Here is a 19,547-nt window from a genome sequence, read left to right on the forward strand (position 1 = left end):
AAGATGTTATTGATCGCCCTAATGTCTTGAAAAAATTGATAATCCTTACCTGTTTGGTTTCTTTACTGGCTAGAGTGGAGTGTTACAAAGGGCTAGTGTAGGGTCTGAGAAGACCTTTGGATATAAGACCTTCAAAGATTTTATTTAGGGGAGGGGAAGAGGGAGAGGGAGAGAGAGAATCTCAAGCAGACTCCGCACTAAGTGCGGAGACTAGACAGAGGCTCAATCTCATGACCCTGAGATCATGACCCTGAGATCGTGACCTGAGCCGAAATCAAGTCAGACGCTTAACCAACTGAGCCAATCAGGTGCCCCTGGATATAAGACCTTCAACTACAACTTTGAACACTTCCTTTGCTTCTGGCTTCAAGGGATATTGGAGATTTGGGGTAGCAGTTTGGTAGGATCTATCTAATTTCTGGGTTCTGCTCCAATTATTTTTTCTGCATCTGGAGACTTTGAAGGTCATAGGATGTCAGGTATGATGGCAAGACCTTTATCTGGGAAGGCAAAGATATATATATAACAGACACAACTTAATTATGAATAGGAGTCCTCTGGAACAATAGATCCTTAATTAAGCATTTGATATTATAATTCCATTTGCAGAGTAAGTCTCTCCTTATTAAATTTGCAGGGGTGCTATCACAGAGCAGAAAGTAATGTTTTTCAATCAAGGGTGCAAGTGCTACAGTTAAGGTCTGGCAGGTAGGAAAAAATCTGTGGGCTGTTTGAAAGATCTTTCGCTTGTGTATATGTTTACTCTGAGGAAGAGGTTGAGCAAGATGAAGGGTTTAACGTATGTAGTAAGAGTAGCACCCCTATCTACCGGGAATTGAATAGGCTGACCATCTATATTTATTCATTTGAGTGTTTAAGGGTAAGTCAGGACATTGGGAACTGTTTCCTTCTTCAGAGTACCCTCTTTGATCAGAATTGAGGGTTTTTCTTTGTACCTGGTTTTTCTTTTATAAGAGGGACATTCTTTTTGGCAGTGTCCCTTCTGTTGACAATATCTACAATGTCCTTGTAAAAAATGTTTGCTTGGGAGTTGTGTTTCCTAGCTGTTTGATCTGCAAGACCATAGTTTATTTTAGATTCTGTCTCATTTTTATTCTAAACCCTTCTCTTTTTTCAAATTTTTATTTAAAGCCTACTTAGTTAACATAATATTGGTTTCAGGAGTAGAATTTAGTGATTCACCACTTACATAAAACACCTAGTGCTCATCACAATCAGTGCCCTCCTTAATACGCATCACCCATTTCTTCTAAACTCTTCTTAAAATGTTCCAGCAAGTGTTCAGGCAAAGGTGCTATTTCCTATTCTATTTTTGAATCAGGCTTCAACTTCAGGTTTAACTCCATTGACAGATTGCGATGAAAGGGCTGTTTTTACACTGACACCTTTGTGAACTCCTGAATGTTGTCAGAGGGATTTTCTAGTCTAGCACAAAAATCTCTTACATTTTTTACCATTTTTCTGTTTTCATGATTAAATTATGGTCCAATCAATTTTTATTGGAAATGTTTAGGGATACTACTGGTAAGAGGTTTTGCCCTACTTTTCAGGCCTTTTTTTTTTTTTTTTTTTTGACCTTAGCTTCATTTTGGAAAAAGAGATCCTGTAGATCCCTTTCTGGGTCAATCCAATCAGCTTTTGCTATTCAAGATTTAGCATCTGCGCACTTGACCAACGTGTGTAGAAGCTGATATAGGTTAGGTAACCCTGAATCATATGCACCCGGAAGAACTGTAAATTCTCTAGGAATAGTTGCTGGTCTTGTTGGGGGTCTTGTAGGGAGGTCCTTAACTATAGCTCTTAATTCATTTTGGGTCCAAAATTTAAATCCTACAGTTGCCTGCATACCTGGCTCGTAAGAGAGATAGATCTTTAGAGGCTACTGACATTATATGGTGTTAGGAGGTTGTTGGGAAAACACAGAGGGTCTGTTCAAGAGGAAGAGACAGATGTAGTTGACACAAGTGAGGAAAGACAGAAATGAGAAAGATAAAAAGGAAGAGGGATATTGGATACAGGGAGGCAAGTGGAGGACAAGGAGAGGGAGGATTTACTAGGAAATGAGTTTAGTTTCTTGTTGCTTGGGTTTGTTAGATTCCTTGCCAAAGAATCTTTTAATGAAATAATTTTTGAACCAGAATTTCTTTTAGAGGCTTCTGTATACCAATTAAAAACTGCTGCCCATTGACCTAAGAAATCCTAATTCCCCTTCTTTTCTATTAAATACAACATTTATTCAAGTCAAATGTTCCGCAGAGTGGCCACTTGAAGGCATATGTCCTCACAGCTGAAGTTTTGCCATTTAGAGAGACAGCCACCAGAACTGGGAATGTAATGACAACAGATATAAGAAGCAGCAGTTTTTCCTGGAGGACGAGAGGATTTGGGTTTAGACAACCCCAGGAGAGCCGGTAAGGGTTGGTTGAAAGTGATGTTTATGTTTTTTTTGTGTGTCAGGCCCCCCCACCTGAGGTTTGGCCCCCTCCAAACACTGACCCCCTGGCAGGTAGAAAATTAGAGTGAGCCCTCTCTCTAAATTAAAGGCAAATTCTCAGGACAAAAAAAAATCAGGGTGGAAGGAATGCCTTACCCAGTTTTATTGGTGACCCACGGTGAAGTTTGTCCAAATGGATGCCCATCTGGTGAGAACTGCAAACTCATTGGTCTGTGAGGCTGGCTTGAACAACAGGCTTATAGGGCGGATGGCTCTGCTCTACCCTTTGATTCTCCTTCTTATGACAAATAATACTTTCAAACAACACAATACAAAATAAAAGTACAAAGGAGAGCCAAAAAAAGGAATAAAAGGAATAGCCTGATTCCACCAAGGATAGCGTAAATAGAATAAATAACCAAGGAACTCAACGCAAAGATAGCAGAGTTCAGACCCAGCACTGATGATGTTGGCATGGACTTGACAAGCTACACGCAGCAAGGCACAGGGATCTTCTGTGGGACCCACATCTGGTCAAAGGCTGGGTGATGTCCATGGTGATGGACAGTGCAGACCATGTCTCAGTGGAGTCTCCAGGAAAACTGTGGCAAGAAACAAGGACCACCCAAATAATAAACAGAGCCTATTCATTCAGAGCTGGCTAGAACAAGGGAATTAGTCACCATCACTTGCATTTGGCAGATTTAAGGGCAGTGGAAAAGCTTTAAGGTGAAAAAATGGGAAGGGTTCAGGTATGCTCTGATTGGAGGTTGTTGGCAAGGGGAAGATGGAGGTAGGCTAACTAGAAAAGAGTACCTTAGATCATTGGTTTAGGGAGAGCGTATTTGGCTTTCTCTGCTTGGTCCTGAGTTGGAAGCGAGTGAAAAAAATGGAAGCTGGGAGGCATTGACTGAGTCCTAACTGTTCTGGCAAGACTGCTGCAGGGGTTTTGGTTTGGGATTCTTATCCTATCAGACAGAGTCTAGTCCTTGTCCAGTCTATCAAGGTGAAGATGGCAGTGAGCAATTACATCTCATTTAATCATCATGACGGTCTCCTCCCTGTCTCTGTTTTACAAGTGAGGAAAGCAAAGCCCAGAGAATATGAGTCATGTATCCAAAGTCAGACAACTAGTGACACAATAAAAATTCAGACCCATGAATGCTGAATCTATTTTTAACTATATTACGTCTTGTAAAGGCAATGAAATTATTTTGATGTTGCCCTATTAAAAATATTAGTTGCTCAGTAAGTACTCATTGGGTGAGAGAATGAAGGAAAATAATTTCAGAACACTTCTTTTGTGATTGTCTCCAGAGCCTGTTTTTTTTTTTAAATAACTTCTATGAAGGCAGAGCCTGATGATGGATTTAATTTCTAGAAACACATTTTTCCAAATTAAGACCAGTAAATAAGGTGAGAGAAACCACTGGCTCAGAAACCTAGTTTGTCCACTCAGTAATGAGATGGATCTTGTGATTTTTGCACATTTGCCTGTGATCAACAACTCAGCTTTGGAGGTTTTCCCAAAGGAGAAGTTGCAAGAATAGTTGCATTTTGGGAGTAAGAACTCAACTCTTCAAAAGTTTAAAGGCTGATGCTTACTTAAGAAAAGCTAAATTCTCATTATTTTTGTGGTTTATCTTTCTGGGTAATTTTATCAAGTTCTCAAATGGTCTATCATTCAATAAGTAGTTGTCGAATATCTATTATGTGTTTAGTTCTGTGCTTTGAACACAGATATCAAATATTGCTGTTGTCAAACAGGGACTCACAGTCTAGTTGAGGAAAACAGGAAATTAACAACTGGGATACAGTTTGACAAGTGCCAGGCTGACAAATGGTGGGTATCGATACCGTGGGAACATGTATTAGGAACAACGGTGAATTGGTAGTTGCTAAACAACTAATTCCTGGGGAGTGGCAGGGAGGTCAGAGCCTGATTTGCAGCATTTGTTGATTTCCATGGTATATATACTCCCACCATGGCCAATTTCAAACTCCCAACATGATGCCACTAAAAAGGGAGTTGGAAAGACGTGTGCAGCAGTACACAATTATGCCGTATTTCCACTTCCAGATACAAGAGATGTAAATAATCCCCAAAGTGCAGATAACAGTAAAATGTAGAAAAAATAAGTAGGAAGTGATACGTTTGTGTATTTACCACGTTTGCTTTTCATATAACTTTATTGTAAACTTACATAATCCATTGTTAAAAAGCAGCTGTATTTAAAAACCAGCTCACAAAATTACTGAACATTTAATAATCAGCTCTTGCAAAGCAAGTATGAACCAGTTCGAGTGGACTCTAGCGCACCAGTGAACAGGAGCAATGTCAGGAATTACGGTAGGCTCACCTAAGGAGAAGAGTGCAAGGAAACTGAAGGCAGGGATCCTTTTTATTTCTGTATCTCCCATACCTAGCACTAGGTTGTTGAATGGTCAAAGCTATTCATTAACTCAATATGAAATTTTTTTTTAGCCCCTACTATATTCTGGGCACCGTTCTAGGCGCTTTGGAGGTATAGCAGCGAAACCCAAGTCCGTACCTTTAGGAAGTTTACATCCATAGATGTGTGGGTGTGGGGTGTACAAAAAAAATGTAATGTCAGGTGGTGGGTGATAAGTGTTGGGGCTAAAAATTCCGTAGTGCATAGGATGAAAGGAGTGAGGCACTGCTATTTCATAGCGGGCTGTCAGGCAATAGCACATGTTGAGACCTACGGAAGTAAGGATGAAAGGTTCTGGAATATGAGAAACACGGTGTAAGTTAAGACTGAAGCACAGACTGCCAAATCTCACCATTCAACGGGACTGGAACACAGAGTAAGCTACGAAATTTTTCTGCAGAGAAGCCCACAAAGTTCCCCTTTACTATGCTCAGCCCCTCCGCACAAGTGCAAAATTCTTCCTCCAAGTCCGTCTCAGGAACACTCTCCGAAACACGCTGAACGCACTGACACCCCTGCGCATGCTCAAGTCCATGGTTTCTCGTGCACAAACTAGGGTGGTTTGCGCATGTGCAAAAGCGAGACAAGCTTTTTGTCCCAAGGCCTTGCCGTACCGTCCGGGCGGCGTGTTGCATCCTGGTTCAGTGTGTACGGCGTGTGTCGAGTGTTTCCTCGCCACTGTCGCTACCACCAAAATGAACCGCGAGAGCTTCGCGGCGGGCGAGCGGCTGGTGTCGGCGGCTTACGTGCGGCAGGGCTGTGAGGCCCGCCGCTCGCATGAGCACCTCATACGGCTGCTTCTGGAGAAGGTACCGAGCTGTCGGGTCCTCCCCAGCTGCCGCGCCCCCCAAAGCCTCTGGCTCCGCCCAGCACCCCTTTAGTCCTGCGTCCTGCCCACCCGCTCCTGTTTGTCAGTTGGGACCTGTCCCGGGCGTCTGTCTCAGCTTGGCGTGCATTGTGCTGACTTGCTGCGCTCAGCTCCTTCTCAGCCTCACCGTAAACCAGCAAAACCCAGAGAGTGTTGTGAGGGAGCTTCCGGGAGTCGGGATTTTGAGTCCTGTTTTTTCTCTAACTTCGGGATGTGGAAGTGAGGGGGAAGTCCAGTTGCTTCACTGTTTTGTTTGCGAAAAGGGCAAAGTTCACATCTTCCATCTTTCACCACTCCCCAGGACTCGGGGAACGCTTTGTGTTTGTCAACCAGGATATAGTAACTCGAACCAAAACTGCTGCAGAATTTCCCAGGTCTCGTTCCTGCCAGTATTCCGAATTTTAATTTCACTCAAGTTCGACAAGCCCTAGTCTTAGTCCGGTTTGAAGAATCCTCATTGAAGATGCGGTTTATTGGTTTTCAGTTACCTAACTTACTGCAACTTTAAACCTGAGTAAATGTCATCGTATTCCTTTATTATCCCTTTTGGGAATCTGTAGATAATTTTAATGCAATGTAACAAATGTTTTGCTTCTTCGAGGTTTCTTCGTTGTGCTGAATTTATGTCTGAAGTTCAGAAAGCAAGAAGCATAGCAAAATACACATTGCAAAGTTTAAAAAATTAATTGAAGTACGGTTCTAGGGGATGTTTTTTTGAAATACAAGCTCTTTTTATTCTTTTTTTCTTTCTTTCTTTCTTTTTTTTTTCCCCCAGGGCAAGTGTCCAGAGGATGGTTGGGATGAAAGTACACTTGAACTTTTTTTACATGAACTTGCAATCATGGATAGCAACAATTTCCTGGGCAATTGTGGTGTGGGAGAAAGGGAAGGGAGAGTGGCATCTGCCTTAGTTGCTCGGCGTCATTACAGGTATATTTTTGAAGTAGAAAACCTTTCTCTCTCTCTCTCTTTTCTTTTTTTTTGGTTAAAAACAACGGTGTTAATACCAATCATGTTAAATTATAAAACATCTCTTGGTGACCTACTTCTTCCCTATTCAAATGGGCATATAAACCAGATGCAACAGGGAGATGGAAACAGTTTGAGTAGTTGCTTTTCAAGACAGTCCGGTGAAGGTTCTAGTTATCCTGTCATGTTCTGGATGTGTAACAATACTGTCTATACATTTAACGTAATACACCTATTTGGTTGTAAGAATTTAAAATATGTTAAGGTTGTTTACAGTTTGCCATATTTCTTTTCTGATATTGCAAATTTGTTTAGAGAATGATATGTAGGTAGAACTTTAAAATGTTCATCAGTATCTAAACCGAATCCTCTTTTATAAATAGCTTGCTTTGTTGCAGTAGATGCAGGAAAGGCATGCTAAACTTGATTTAAGATTATTAAGTCACTTTTTTCTTTTGCAGTATTTCAGAAAGCTTTTCATCAATTCTGCTAATCATTTAATTGGTAGTGTTCCCAAATATGATAATTTCTCTGTTCTTCCACTTTTCTGAGAAATATATAGGTAAACTTTTAAAAACTCCTGTCTTGAAATTTTCAGTGAAGAAATATTCCTGGGGATAGTAGAATTTTATTTCAATCAAAATCATTGCAGTCAGAATTAATGGTAATAAATCTGTAATTTGGATGAAAAATTCATGGTTAAAATGGGGTAATAACACAGTTTATAATATTTGTAAAACAATGCTTTGTACATTAGGTTTCAGTGGTGATGAAGTATGACCCCAGTGTTCTGTGATAATCCCAGTGTGACGGATTTCTGATTTAACTATAAAGTACAGACTTGTGATTTTGAAAAATATTCAGAGGTATCTTTCATGAGTATAATGTCATCTAATTTAAAATGAGTGGTTTGCACACTGATTTTTAAGGAATATATACAGTTGACCCTTGAACAATATGGGTTTGAATTGTGCAGACCCATTTACATGTGGATTTTTTTCAGTGGAAGCAGGACAGTATTGTAAATGTATTTGCTCTTCCTTAAAAAGAGCATTTCCTTTAACTTGCTTTATTGTAAGAAAACAGTACGTAATACATATACAAAATATGTGTTAATTGACTATTTATGTTATTGGTAAGGCTTCCCAGCAACAATAGGCTATTAGTAGTTAAGTTTTGGGGGAATCAAAGTTATACATAGATTTTTGCCTGTGCAGGCCTCCCCTAACCCCCCCATACAAGGGTCAGCTGTAGTATTTTTTAAATTAAGGCTGTATTTGAACAAGACAGTGAGGATGATGTTCTACCTGAAAGTGAAGGTTAGGAGAAAGCCAACTAGGCATTTCTTTTCTTTTCTTTTCTTTTTTTGGCTGTAAAATTCTCTAATTCTTTTTATTATTATTATTATATTATGTTAGTCACCATACAGTACATCCCCAGTTTTTGATGCAATGTTCCATGATTCATTACTTGCGTATAACACCCAGTGCACCATGCAATACGTGCCCTCCTTACTACCCATCACCAGCCTATCCCATTCTCCCACCCCCCTCCCCTCTGAAGCCCTCAGTTTGTTTCCCAGAGTTCATAGTCTCTCATGGTTCATTCCCCCTTCTGTTTACCCCCCCTTTCTTTATCCCTTTCTTCTCCTACCGATCTTCCTACATCTTATGTTCCATAAATGAGTGAAACCGTATGATAATTGTCCTTCTCTGCTTGACTTATTTCGCTTAGCATTATCTCCTCCAGTATATTTGAAATAGCAGCTCATCCCACTGGAACTTAGTCCACTGCTCTGGTTAAGGAAATGGAAAGAAAGAAGAGAATCTAATGTTGCATATATTCTGGTTTTCCATTGCTGCTAACAAACCACTTCAAAACTTAGTGGCTTAAAACAGTAATTTATTATTATCTCTCACTTCTCTGGGTTAACTGGGCTCAGCAGGATGATTATTGCTTCCAGTCTCTCATGCAGTTATAGTCAGATATTGGCTGAGAGTTTAGCCATTTGGTTCAACTGGGCAGTTTATCCAGACTGACTCACTTAGACGGCTGGGAGCTCAGATGGTCTGTGCAGGTGGCTTGGGCCTCTCCCAGCATGGCATCCGGATTATAGGAGGGAGCTCCCACAAGAACAAGCCCTTCAAGAGGCCAGGTGAGGCTTTAAGGCTTCTTTGACCTAGATCAGAAATTCCAGAACATCATTTCCACTAGATTCTTCCTGGCCAAGCAAGACACTAAGGCCAGTGCAGATTCAAATGGAGAAGAATTTGATTCCATCTCTTGGTGTTGGCAATAGTGTGTGGGCATAGTAGAGAAAAGGAATTGATGGTGGCCGTCTTTGGAAACTAGCTACCACAGTGGTAATTGATGAATTTGTTTCAGTTTAACTAGGGTATTTTTACATTATTAATAGTTTATGAAATATATCTGCAATAGTCAAGTGTTCCCTCTGGTGTTTTTTTGATTATTGTATCTGTATATTTATACAGTGGATTACTTAGAACACCGAATATTTTTGTCCAGTTTTTGGCCCATTTTTTGCTTAGGTTCATTCATGGAATTGGACGATCGGGTGATATTTCTGCTGTGCAACCAAAAGCTGCAGGTTCTAGCCTTTTGAACAAAATTACCAATTCTTTGGTCCTGGACATCATAAAGTTGGCTGGTATGTACTATATTAATCATAATACTTTTGGCTGACCAGCAGCCACACACACCTTTACTTAATATCTTTTATTAATGCCTCGTTCCAAACAGGTTCTAAATGGCTTTTGAAAAGACATATATATATTTAAAAACCCGCTAGAAAAAGATAGAAAATCAGAGCCATAGGCCTGGAGGATGAATTTGGCAGTGAGTTTCCTGAGGTCAAGTACAGAGGAAGCACCGTCTATAACTGTTACTATTTGATTGAAGAATTATATCATTTCTTCAAGAAGGATGCTGGTTTTTCAGTGGAATAACTAATTTCTCCTTTACTTCTTAATTTTAGGTGTCCCTACAGTGACCAACTGCTTTGTAGTTCCCATGGCAACTGGTATGAGTCTAACCTTGTGTTTCTTAACATTACGACACAAAAGACCAAAGGCAAAGTATATTATATGGCCGAGAATAGACCAGAAGTCCTGCTTTAAATCCATGATCACTGCAGGTAAAAGAAGAGAAGTGACATATATAATGTAGAAAATTTACCCTTTTTATATAGAGATAGGTGAATGAAAAAGAAACTAAATGTGTTCCTGTTCCCCCTTTTTATTGTAATCAAATATACATAACAAGATTTACTATTTTAATCATTTTTATTTTATGTATTTATTTATTTTTTTAAAGATTTTATTTATTTGAGAGAGAGAGTGCAAGCACGAGCAGGGGCGGGGATGGGGGGAAGAGGCAGAGGGAGAAGGAGAAGCAGATTCCCTGCTTAGCAGGGAGCCCAGCGCCAGCTGGATCTCAGGACCCTGAGATCATGACCTGAGCCAAAGGCAGACATTTAACCAACTGAGCCACCCAGGCGCCCCAGTTTTAATCATTTTTAAATGTATGGTTCCATGACATTAAATACATTCACAATGTTGTGCAGTCATTATGTAACACCATCTCCAGAACTTTTTCATCCTCTTAAACTGGATCTCTACCCATTACACAATAATTCCTCCCTCCCCACTACCCCCAGTTCCTAGCAATCACCATTCTACTTTCTATCTCTCTGAATTTGACTACTCTGGGTCATTCATATAAATGGAATATAGAGTATTTGTTCTTTTGAGACTGGCTTATTTCATATAGCACAGTATCTTTAAAGTTCATCCATGTTAAAGCATGTATCAGAATTTCTTTCCTTTTTTAAGAGTAATACTCCACTGTATATATTTATATCTTACATTTTGTTCATTCATTCATTCATTCATTCATTCATTCATTTGTTGATGGACACCTGGGTTGTTTTCACCTTTTGGTTCTTGTGAATAATGCTGATGTGAATATGGGTGCACAAATACCTGTTTGAGTCCCTGCTTTGAATTCTTTGGGGTATATACTCCGAAGTGGAATGGCTGTATGTCCCTATTCTTTGAAATAGGGATATAATTACCTGTCTCACAAGATGGTTTTGAGTATTAAGCAGGATGACATATGATATGCCCAACAGTGATCCCTGGAGCATAAAGGGTGCTAAGGGGCTTCAGGAATGGTGGTTGTATATACACAAGTGGAATACACATAAATTATTACCATAAATCAAAGTGTAAAGAGCCAGGCATCATTACATATAGGTGAGACAAAAACTTTACGTTGGTATTTTAGTAGTTAGCTTGCTTAAGTCAAGGTAAATTTGAGAATTTAAGGTTAATTTTGAATAGCTTCAGTCTTTTGTATGAAGTGAACTGTATTGGCCTGTAATTAAACTGCATAAATAATCCTAAAGAAATTCATGTAAAGGGATTTATAATTAGGACATATAGCAAAAACTGATAGACTATTAAAGATATACTGATTTATTTCAAGTGGTATAAAGTTGTCAAGTCTGTTTATTACATGGTATTAACCAAAGAACTAATAACCATACTTTTCCAGATTGCCATATTGAAAAATTGGAACCTTTTCCAAAAGATATTAGGATTTGTACTAAATTTATATTTTATTCTTTCTTAGGATAGCCTATATTCTTAGGAAGCAAGGTAGTTGTATTCTCAAAAAAACCTTGCATTTTAAATGTTTGAAAGCAAAAATAGGGTTGGGTCTAAAGAATTTGAAAAATAATAGAAAATTGGCTGTCATTAAGAAGCACTACTTATTTAAGTTTTGTTTGCTTTAAAAGCTGTGAAGGTATAGATATAAAACCTGGACATCTCTGAACCAACATAATTGAATTGATGATTTTATAGTTGCCAGGTTTTTATAGTTCTATAGATAGAATGCAGGCAACTTGATATGGATTATAAAACATAGAAAAAAACTACCTGCTCGTAACTGTGCTTTAATTTGCTGTGTGACCTTGGGGAAACCACTTAATTTTCCTGACCTTTGGCTCCCTTATCTTTGAAATGCGTTAGCTGAGCTAAATGGTTTCTAAATCTCTTATAGCCCCTAAATGCATGAGTCCAGCCTACTATAGATTCAGTATTTGGGAAGACTGAAGATGTGACTACATAATAACTTTATGTGTAAAATTTCCGAAGTTTATTTTCTACCCAAGTTGTAAGACTTAAGTACTTAGATTTTACTTTTACCCTAAGTACTTACTAGCATTAGAAATATTTAGTTATCTAAGTGCTTTGTGCATTGTTTAGTTTATGTATTGCACACACAACTCTTGAAGTTTATGGATACCTAAGTATTCACCATACAAGATTACATAGTTATTATTTGGGCAGACCTTTGATCGTGTGCTAGTTAAGTGTACTAATTCAGTTGAAAATTGAGAAATAGTTTTTATATTTAAATTGTAGAAGGCCCTTGTAAACTATGGGATAGGTCAGTGATCGGTAGGCTACTAAAATTCATTACTTTTTCTTTAGGAGTAAAATATTAAGTTGATGATTGTGATTTGTTATAGTACTTGAATTATATTATTATTCTTGTCCATCTCTGAAATAAAGTGAACTTAAAAATGAAATGTTGCCAGAAAATGAGTAGATATACTTTTCTGTGGTCTGAAATTGAATTGTACCAAATGATCCTTTTTGTCATCGATGACTGTGTTATTACTTTTTTAGGTATCTATTTAACATTTGTTTTCCTTCCCAGAATTAGCCTTCCTAGTCATATCTAAGTGTTAAGTAGATTTGTGGTCCTAATTGTGGTCTACTAGTCCTTCACATTATTTTGGCCTGCTTTTGACTCCTACCAATATTGAGCCAGGTCTCTATTACTTGGGAAGGGTTCACTGACCAGATGTGGAGTTCTTGTGTGGAATAGCACTGCTTCCTAGAGTTCCAGGATCTTCCCTTATTTTAGTTTATCTAACATTTTGATTTTCGATTGGCTTGGTTAGGTTTTGAGCCTGTGGTGATAGAGAACGTTTTAGAAGGTGACGAGCTGCGCACAGACCTGAAAGCAGTGGAGGCTAAAGTCCGGGAACTTGGGCCCGATTCCATTCTGTGTGTTCATTCCACCACATCCTGTTTTGCTCCAAGGGTGCCTGATAGGTAAATCATTTGCAACTATTGTCCTTTAGGTGTTCATCGGGTCTTTTAAACGAAATGCAGATATACTGATTCTCAAAGATGCTTAAGTAACATTGAGCAGTAAATAGGTGAATAGACTAGTGGAGAAACAGCACGGTGGTTTGGGAAAATAAAAAATTTGATATAGAAGAAAGAAAAACAACTTATACATAAGTGGAGATCCCTTTACCTGCATGGACACAGAGCATCTCTGTTTTCTTGCTTTTTTTCTGTTTCTGATCTCTTTGCATCTTTTCTTCATTATTTGGTAGAAGTTTCTAAGCATAATGTTGGATTTACTTGTTTCCATTGCTATCTCCTTTTCTTTGATCTTACAGTTAGTTTTCCTATGTAAGAATTATCAGTATTAACAGATTTTCTGAGTAGAAAATTCCAGGATTATTTATTGCCTTTTAAATTTTTTAATTGGAAGATGAACTCACATGTACACTGAATGTACACAGTGGTTGTCTTTGGATTTTGAGAAAAACGCATGTATTTAAGAAAATAAAAGCAAAAAGAAAAAAAAGCAAATGTTTACTTTTCTAAAGGATGTCACATTTTATTCTGAAATTGTAATAAGCTTGGCTATAGTAATGCAGATTTCTAGTTTTGACAGCAGCTCTTTGTTTCAGTTTAACATTTTGAACAGAGTGCTAATAATTTGTAAAAACTATATTGACTTTGGACTATTTTTTAAGACCAAGTTATACTTTAGTTTTAATTCATGGAATCACATAATTTGGCAGTAATGAATGTATGCTGCTTTTTATTATTTTATAGACATGTTTTAAGAGACAATTTTAAGACCATGCTCTTGAAAATTTACCTTGTTTCATTTGTGACTCTGAAGTCTATTTTAAGATTATATTGCATATGCTTTCCTTGTTTATTCGTTACTTACCAGTTTTTAAATTTGTATTGAAATATTAAATAAACATCTCTGTTCTTTCTTCATTGATGATTTTGCTATCTAGAAAAATTTTAATGTGATAGAAATAAGTCACATTTCCAAAAATAGCACATGGGTATTTGTGTTAGATTGTTTATGTTTGAGGATAGTTTTGTTTTATTTTGATTTTTTTTAGATGTTTACAGTATACTTGGTATAGGGTTAAGTATTTTACATGTATTATCTCCTTTGGAAAAAAAAATCACAAAAGTTTTTTATCAGCAAAATTCTTATATGCCACTTTTTAGTTGTGTTATATAATGAATGTTTCTGATAAAAGTGAACTTTGGGAAAATAGTGATGCACAGTTATTAGTAATATGTTTGAATTTCTGATTTTATTGAATTTAAAATATATTTAGATTTCTTTTCATTAAGCTTATTCTTTGTATCCTTAACTTGAATAGGTGTGTTTGTGTGTGTGTGTGTGTGTGTGTGTGTGTATGTTGTCTTTATTAGTTAATTAATTGGACAGAGTATTGTGGGGCAAAATCAGTCAAAAGAAATGTAAAAAAAAAATGGGGATATCATTTCTATCTGACAAACATATTAAATTGGCTGCTAAGTTACAATACAGTTTGATCCAAATGGAAAGTATTTTTTGTCTCTCTTTGCCTTTCATTAAATACCTTTATACACCCTCTAAATATTAGCAGATTTGATTAATTCTGAATATTTAAAACAACTCATAAGTGATTTTTTTCCCTTTTTAAAATAGTACTTTATGTTATTATAGCATCGTACTTTCAAGGAGCTTTGTTATTAAGGGATGCTTTTATTAGAACCCAAACATGTAAAAGTGACTTCTATGAAGAAAATACTTGTTTGTATCCCAGAAGGTCTATTTTTTAAAAACAACATCTGATTAATTTGAGTAATACAAAGGTTCCTCTGTCAATTTGTGAGGTTTATGAAAATGAATGATAAAATGACTTTTTAATTCATAATACTTTAAGGCAGTGGATTGAAAACTTCTGACAGATGAATAGAATAATGTCATTCGTATCTGTACTTCAAAAACATATTAATGCACATCTAAAAAAGAAAATTATTTTGCAGAAATAAATAAAACTATATAATATATATTTGAAATACATCCTTATGGGAAATAACTTTTATTGCTTTGCTTCCAAATTCTTTATATTGTAGAAGGAACTTTTTTAAAAAATTTAACTTTATTAAATCATAGGTGTTAGTCTTAGCTTCATAGCATGTGAAGACATTTCTATTAGAGATGGCCTCAGTCACAAGTAGTATTTGGTTTTGCAAAGGAACATCATTTATTACACTCTAATTGAAATTTATTACCCTACTTTGCATAGAGTTAGACTCTCAAATTATTTTAATATAAGGAGTGTCAAATGAAAAAGTAAGAGTGAATTTAAAACCAGCATCTATTTAAAAAATTCTTTAGTTTGCAAGTTGTTGGAAAATGTTATTTTGGTACTGAAACATTTTAATGTTCTGTATTTTTTAATACATTAAAGTCTACTTGAAAATGTATTTTTTACTTTATGAGATGTTAAATGTGAGATTTCTTAAGATTTCAAGACATGCTAATTATTTTGCAGCTATTAGCTTTAGTATGATAACCAACCAAAAGCATTTAAAAATGAGCATACCACCTTGTTAAGGGGTCATTATAATCTGCTTCTTGCTTTTTATATAGGAAATTTAAAAGTGATTTAAAAGCTACCATCTATAGATTTTTATAAATACCCATTTTTCTCATTTATTGGTAGCATTAATTTAAAAGCTTTTTTAGGTTTATCCTAAAGTGCCTGCTGCTGAATTTTATGCTAAAATACTGCTGTAGAAATTTCAGTTTTCCCTTTTTTTCCTAGTGTACATTAAGAATAACTATTGAATTAAAAAAGTTTTCACACTGTAATTTATAAAAGCACAGTAGGAATATGTCTTTCTGTTGAATATTTATGTTTGTAGATTAGAAGAACTGGCTGTGATTTGTGCTAATTATGGCATTCCACATATAGTCAACAATGCTTATGGAGTGCAGGCTTCAAAGTGTATGCATCTCATCCAGCAGGTAAGAGAGTTTAAAAAGATATGTCAAGAAAAAATGATTTTAACATATTACAAGATTATTCTTTTGTTTTTCTTAACTACTTACTAATATAATAAAATCGACTATCTAGCATCTTCAGCTTTGTGGAGCATGAGAAATTGGCATCTAATATTCATACAGTGAAAGTCACTCTTCTTTGCTGGTAATTGGACTAATAACTTTGGTCAGGACCAACACAGAAATACTTAGTAGCTTATTTTTTTTAACTTTCTGAGATTGTTTCATTACCAGTATTCTCACTTTCTAATATACTGGGTTATTGTATTTTTAAAACTATATTGATGATTTATTCCATATTTAAGGAATCACTTTGCCTTATTATCCTAGGCTGGAAGTGGCTTCAATTATAAACATTTTAGTGTATAACTATAGAGTTGGCAGGTTTTTAAAAAAATGTTATGATTTTGTTCTTATAATCATCAACCAGATCCTGGTCATCTGTGTTAGATCATTTTTTTTTTCTTCTAATTTTTATTTATTTATTTTGAGGGAGAGAGAGAGAGAGAGAGAGCAGGAGTGCAGGAAGGGGCGGAGGAAGAGGGATACGGAGAAACAGACTCTCCACTGAGCAAGGAGCCTGATGTGGGGCTCCATCCCGGGATCCTGGGGTCATGACCTGAGCTGAAAGGCAGATGCTTAACCAACTGAGCCACCCAGGCGCCCCAAAGTTTCTTTCTTTCTTTCTTTTTTTTTTTTTTTGAAGATTTATTTATTTCAGAGAAAAGAGAGAGTGTGTGTGTGTAGGGGATGGGGCAGAGGAAGAGGGAGAGAGAATCTCCAGCAGACTCCATGCTGAGCGCGGAGCCTGACACAGGGCTCGATCCCACAACCCTGAGCCGAAACCAAGAATCAGACACTTAACTGACTATGCCACCGAGGCACCCCTGTTTTAGATTCTTATTTTGAAAATATACCTGGGCATCCCATCCTGCTCAGAATAAGAGTCCTAGCCCTAGCACAAGGCTTTGTATTCAGGCCTCTGCAGCTTCTCCAGTTTCATTTACTGCTACACTCTCTCTGACATTTTTTCTGTTCCTCCATTGTGCCACGTGTGTGCACACTGCCCTGCTTTTGCTCTTGTTCCTTACTCTTGCTGGAACCCTCTTCCCGGGAGCTGCATGTCTTCTTACGTCTCTCAGACACCCTATCTCAAATTACAGGTTCCTTTTTCTTGCCTGCATTTTCTGTCTCCTTTTTCCTATTTTATATTGTACTCATTTGTTCTAAGGTACACATTTTTCCACATTATAACATCTGTACAATTGGGGTGTCTTAGAATCAGTGGTGTCTTACAATGTTAATTGACAATGTTTTTTCTTACCTAGTGGTGTGGAAAATTTGGGTGCTTCTTAAAATTGATGGCCTGTTGTTCTTTTTCTCCATAGCACATTTCACCATTTGATACAATGTTTATTTTTTTTATTGTCTAGTTATTGGTAGTAACTAGAATTAAGATTCTGTCAGGGAAAGGACTTTGTTTTGTTCGCTGTTATGTCTTCATTACTTAAGATGGAATCTGGTACATAATAGATATTCAGTAACTGGTTACTGAAAAAATTGGATGAATAAATGAAATACTGTATCTACTTATAGTGATTATTTATACCATATTAAGATGTGGGTAGATATTATCCATATATGGTATGAGTTATATATTTTGTGTGCATAATGGTGTTAATCACATGCTCAATTTTGACACACATGTGGTTTGTGTTATGTGGGCAAGACTTATTCACAGATTATCTGTGGCCTTCTCCAGTGTGGTGGTGAATGCTCCTTAGCCCAGTAGATCCTAGCTGGTAAAAAAATTTTGGGGGGTATGTGTAATAGTATCATTTTTCATATAAATGTAGTTTATATGATAATATTAGCTGATTTGCTTAACTTCTTTACTCAAAGTTGTACCTGTTAGGACGCAGTTGGCTGCAAGTAACAGAAACCTAACTCAAATTAGCCTAACCAATGAGGAGATGATTAGTTTATGTAACATAAGAAGTCCAGAGGTGGAGTGGCTGGTAGGCATGTTATGTCAGAGGAAGCCTATTTATCATTTCTTTTGTATCCTTTTCCATAATTCCTTAACTTTTTAAGGAATTTTTTCATCATAATTCTAGACTAGGTTATCTCCAATGTGAATGATAGCTGAGAAGGGTTGTATAATTCTCTATACTAGAAATCTTTTTTTTTTTAAGGTTTTATTTAATTGAGAGAGTGAGAGCAAGAGAGGGCACGAGACAGGGGAGGGTCAGAGGGAGAAGCAGACTCCGCATTGAGCTGAGCAGGGAGCATGATGTGGGGCTTGATCCCGGGACTCCCAGGATCATGACCTGAGTAGAAGGCAGACGCCTAACTGACTTGAGCCACCCAGGCGCCCTCTATACTGGAAATCTTGAAAAACATTTTATTTCAGTGATTTGTTTTTATTTCTCCTTTCCCTTTCCGCTTTTGCCCTTTTCCTCATTAAATTCAGCAGCCTCAATTCTTTTGACAGTTAAGTATATCAGCATTACTAAAAGTTCAGGAAAGTGAGGAAGGAGTAGATCACTCATGATCCTGTACCCTAACAAATACCCTTAATAATTTATGTGTCCTTTTTTTCTCTTTTTTTATATGTGTATTGCTTTTTACACAGTGACAGTCGTTGCGTACAATTAGTGTTACCTTTTTTAAACTTTGTGCAAAAAATATACTTAATTTTTATAGATTATATTTCTGTATTCCCCACATCCCTATAAAATCTTCAAAATGATCATAACATTTATTCAGATAGTACATATTTAACCCAGAAGTCCTTAGTGTTGTGGTGCTCACAGTATAATTTTGAGTACTAGAAACTTTGGCAGCATAACTGGAGAGAGAGTAAGACAAAGACGGTGAGCTCCAGGATCTGGTGTAAGAAGGTGCTGTTGGAGTTGAACATCACAAATGCCCTACTTTGTCGTCACTTCTCTCCATTTGTGAGGTGGTTTTACTAAAATTTTAACCAGAAAAACACTTACAGATGGGTGAGTGATATTTAAATAGTTACTGTGCTGTTGCAGGTACTGTATTCCCTTGCAAAATTAGCATTTCTTAAAAAGAAAAAAAAAAACAGTACTGAAATGTTTTAATTTTCCCAAATTGGCCTCACAAGAAGAGGTGGTGGCACTGTTGCTTTAAAACAAAGAAATACTTGGGTCTTATTGAGCACTACTTGCTGTTTATGACATTCTAAAAAGTTATCTCAATAGCTCTTCTTAGTAATAGATGCCATTTATTGAGTACCCACCATTTGTCAGGCATCCTGCTAGACTTTTAAAGTTTATTAGCATAATCTTAGCAATTTAAGGTGTACTTATTATTTCCTTTCTACAGATGAAGAAACAAACTCAGAAGGATTAAGTGACTAGCCCGAGGTCCCATAGCTACAGAATGGCCCATTTAGTTCAGTGTGACTTCAGAGCCTCATATTTTCTCTTAAAAAACAAAGTGCTGAAGTTACAAATACTTTCTTGAGAAGATATTTTGCAGTAATCAAACAATCAGTGGAGAAAGAGCTATAACTAAAATGTTTCAGCTTTATTCATTTTATTTTATTTTTTTAAACGATTTTATTTAT

At 36.8% G+C, this 19,547-nt stretch overlaps 1 protein-coding gene across 3 annotated transcripts in view; it reads left to right on the plus strand.

Annotated features, from left to right (window-relative positions):
* Positions 1-19,547, plus strand: part of SEPSECS (Sep (O-phosphoserine) tRNA:Sec (selenocysteine) tRNA synthase) — a 97,073-nt gene that overhangs the window by 54,956 nt on the left and 22,570 nt on the right. Inside the window, exons 1-6 of one of the 3 annotated variants that reach the window (XM_040625032.1) lie at positions 5,505-5,717; positions 6,552-6,706; positions 9,295-9,413; positions 9,741-9,899; positions 12,741-12,894; positions 15,808-15,910. In XM_040625032.1, coding sequence (XP_040480966.1) covers positions 5,604-5,717; positions 6,552-6,706; positions 9,295-9,413; positions 9,741-9,899; positions 12,741-12,894; positions 15,808-15,910 — 804 coding nt within the window. In that variant the 5' untranslated portion in view covers positions 5,505-5,603. Of the gene's footprint in view, positions 1-5,504; positions 6,291-6,551; positions 6,707-9,294; positions 9,414-9,740; positions 9,900-12,740; positions 12,895-15,807; positions 15,911-19,547 lie in introns of those variants that run through there. The other 2 variants (XM_008685850.2, XM_040625033.1) reach the window with 2 other exon arrangements.

Source organism: Ursus maritimus, unplaced genomic scaffold (assembly GCF_017311325.1).
Source record: "Ursus maritimus isolate PB19 unplaced genomic scaffold, ASM1731132v1 scaffold_8, whole genome shotgun sequence".
In the NCBI taxonomy this organism is placed as follows: domain Eukaryota; kingdom Metazoa; phylum Chordata; class Mammalia; order Carnivora; family Ursidae; genus Ursus; species Ursus maritimus.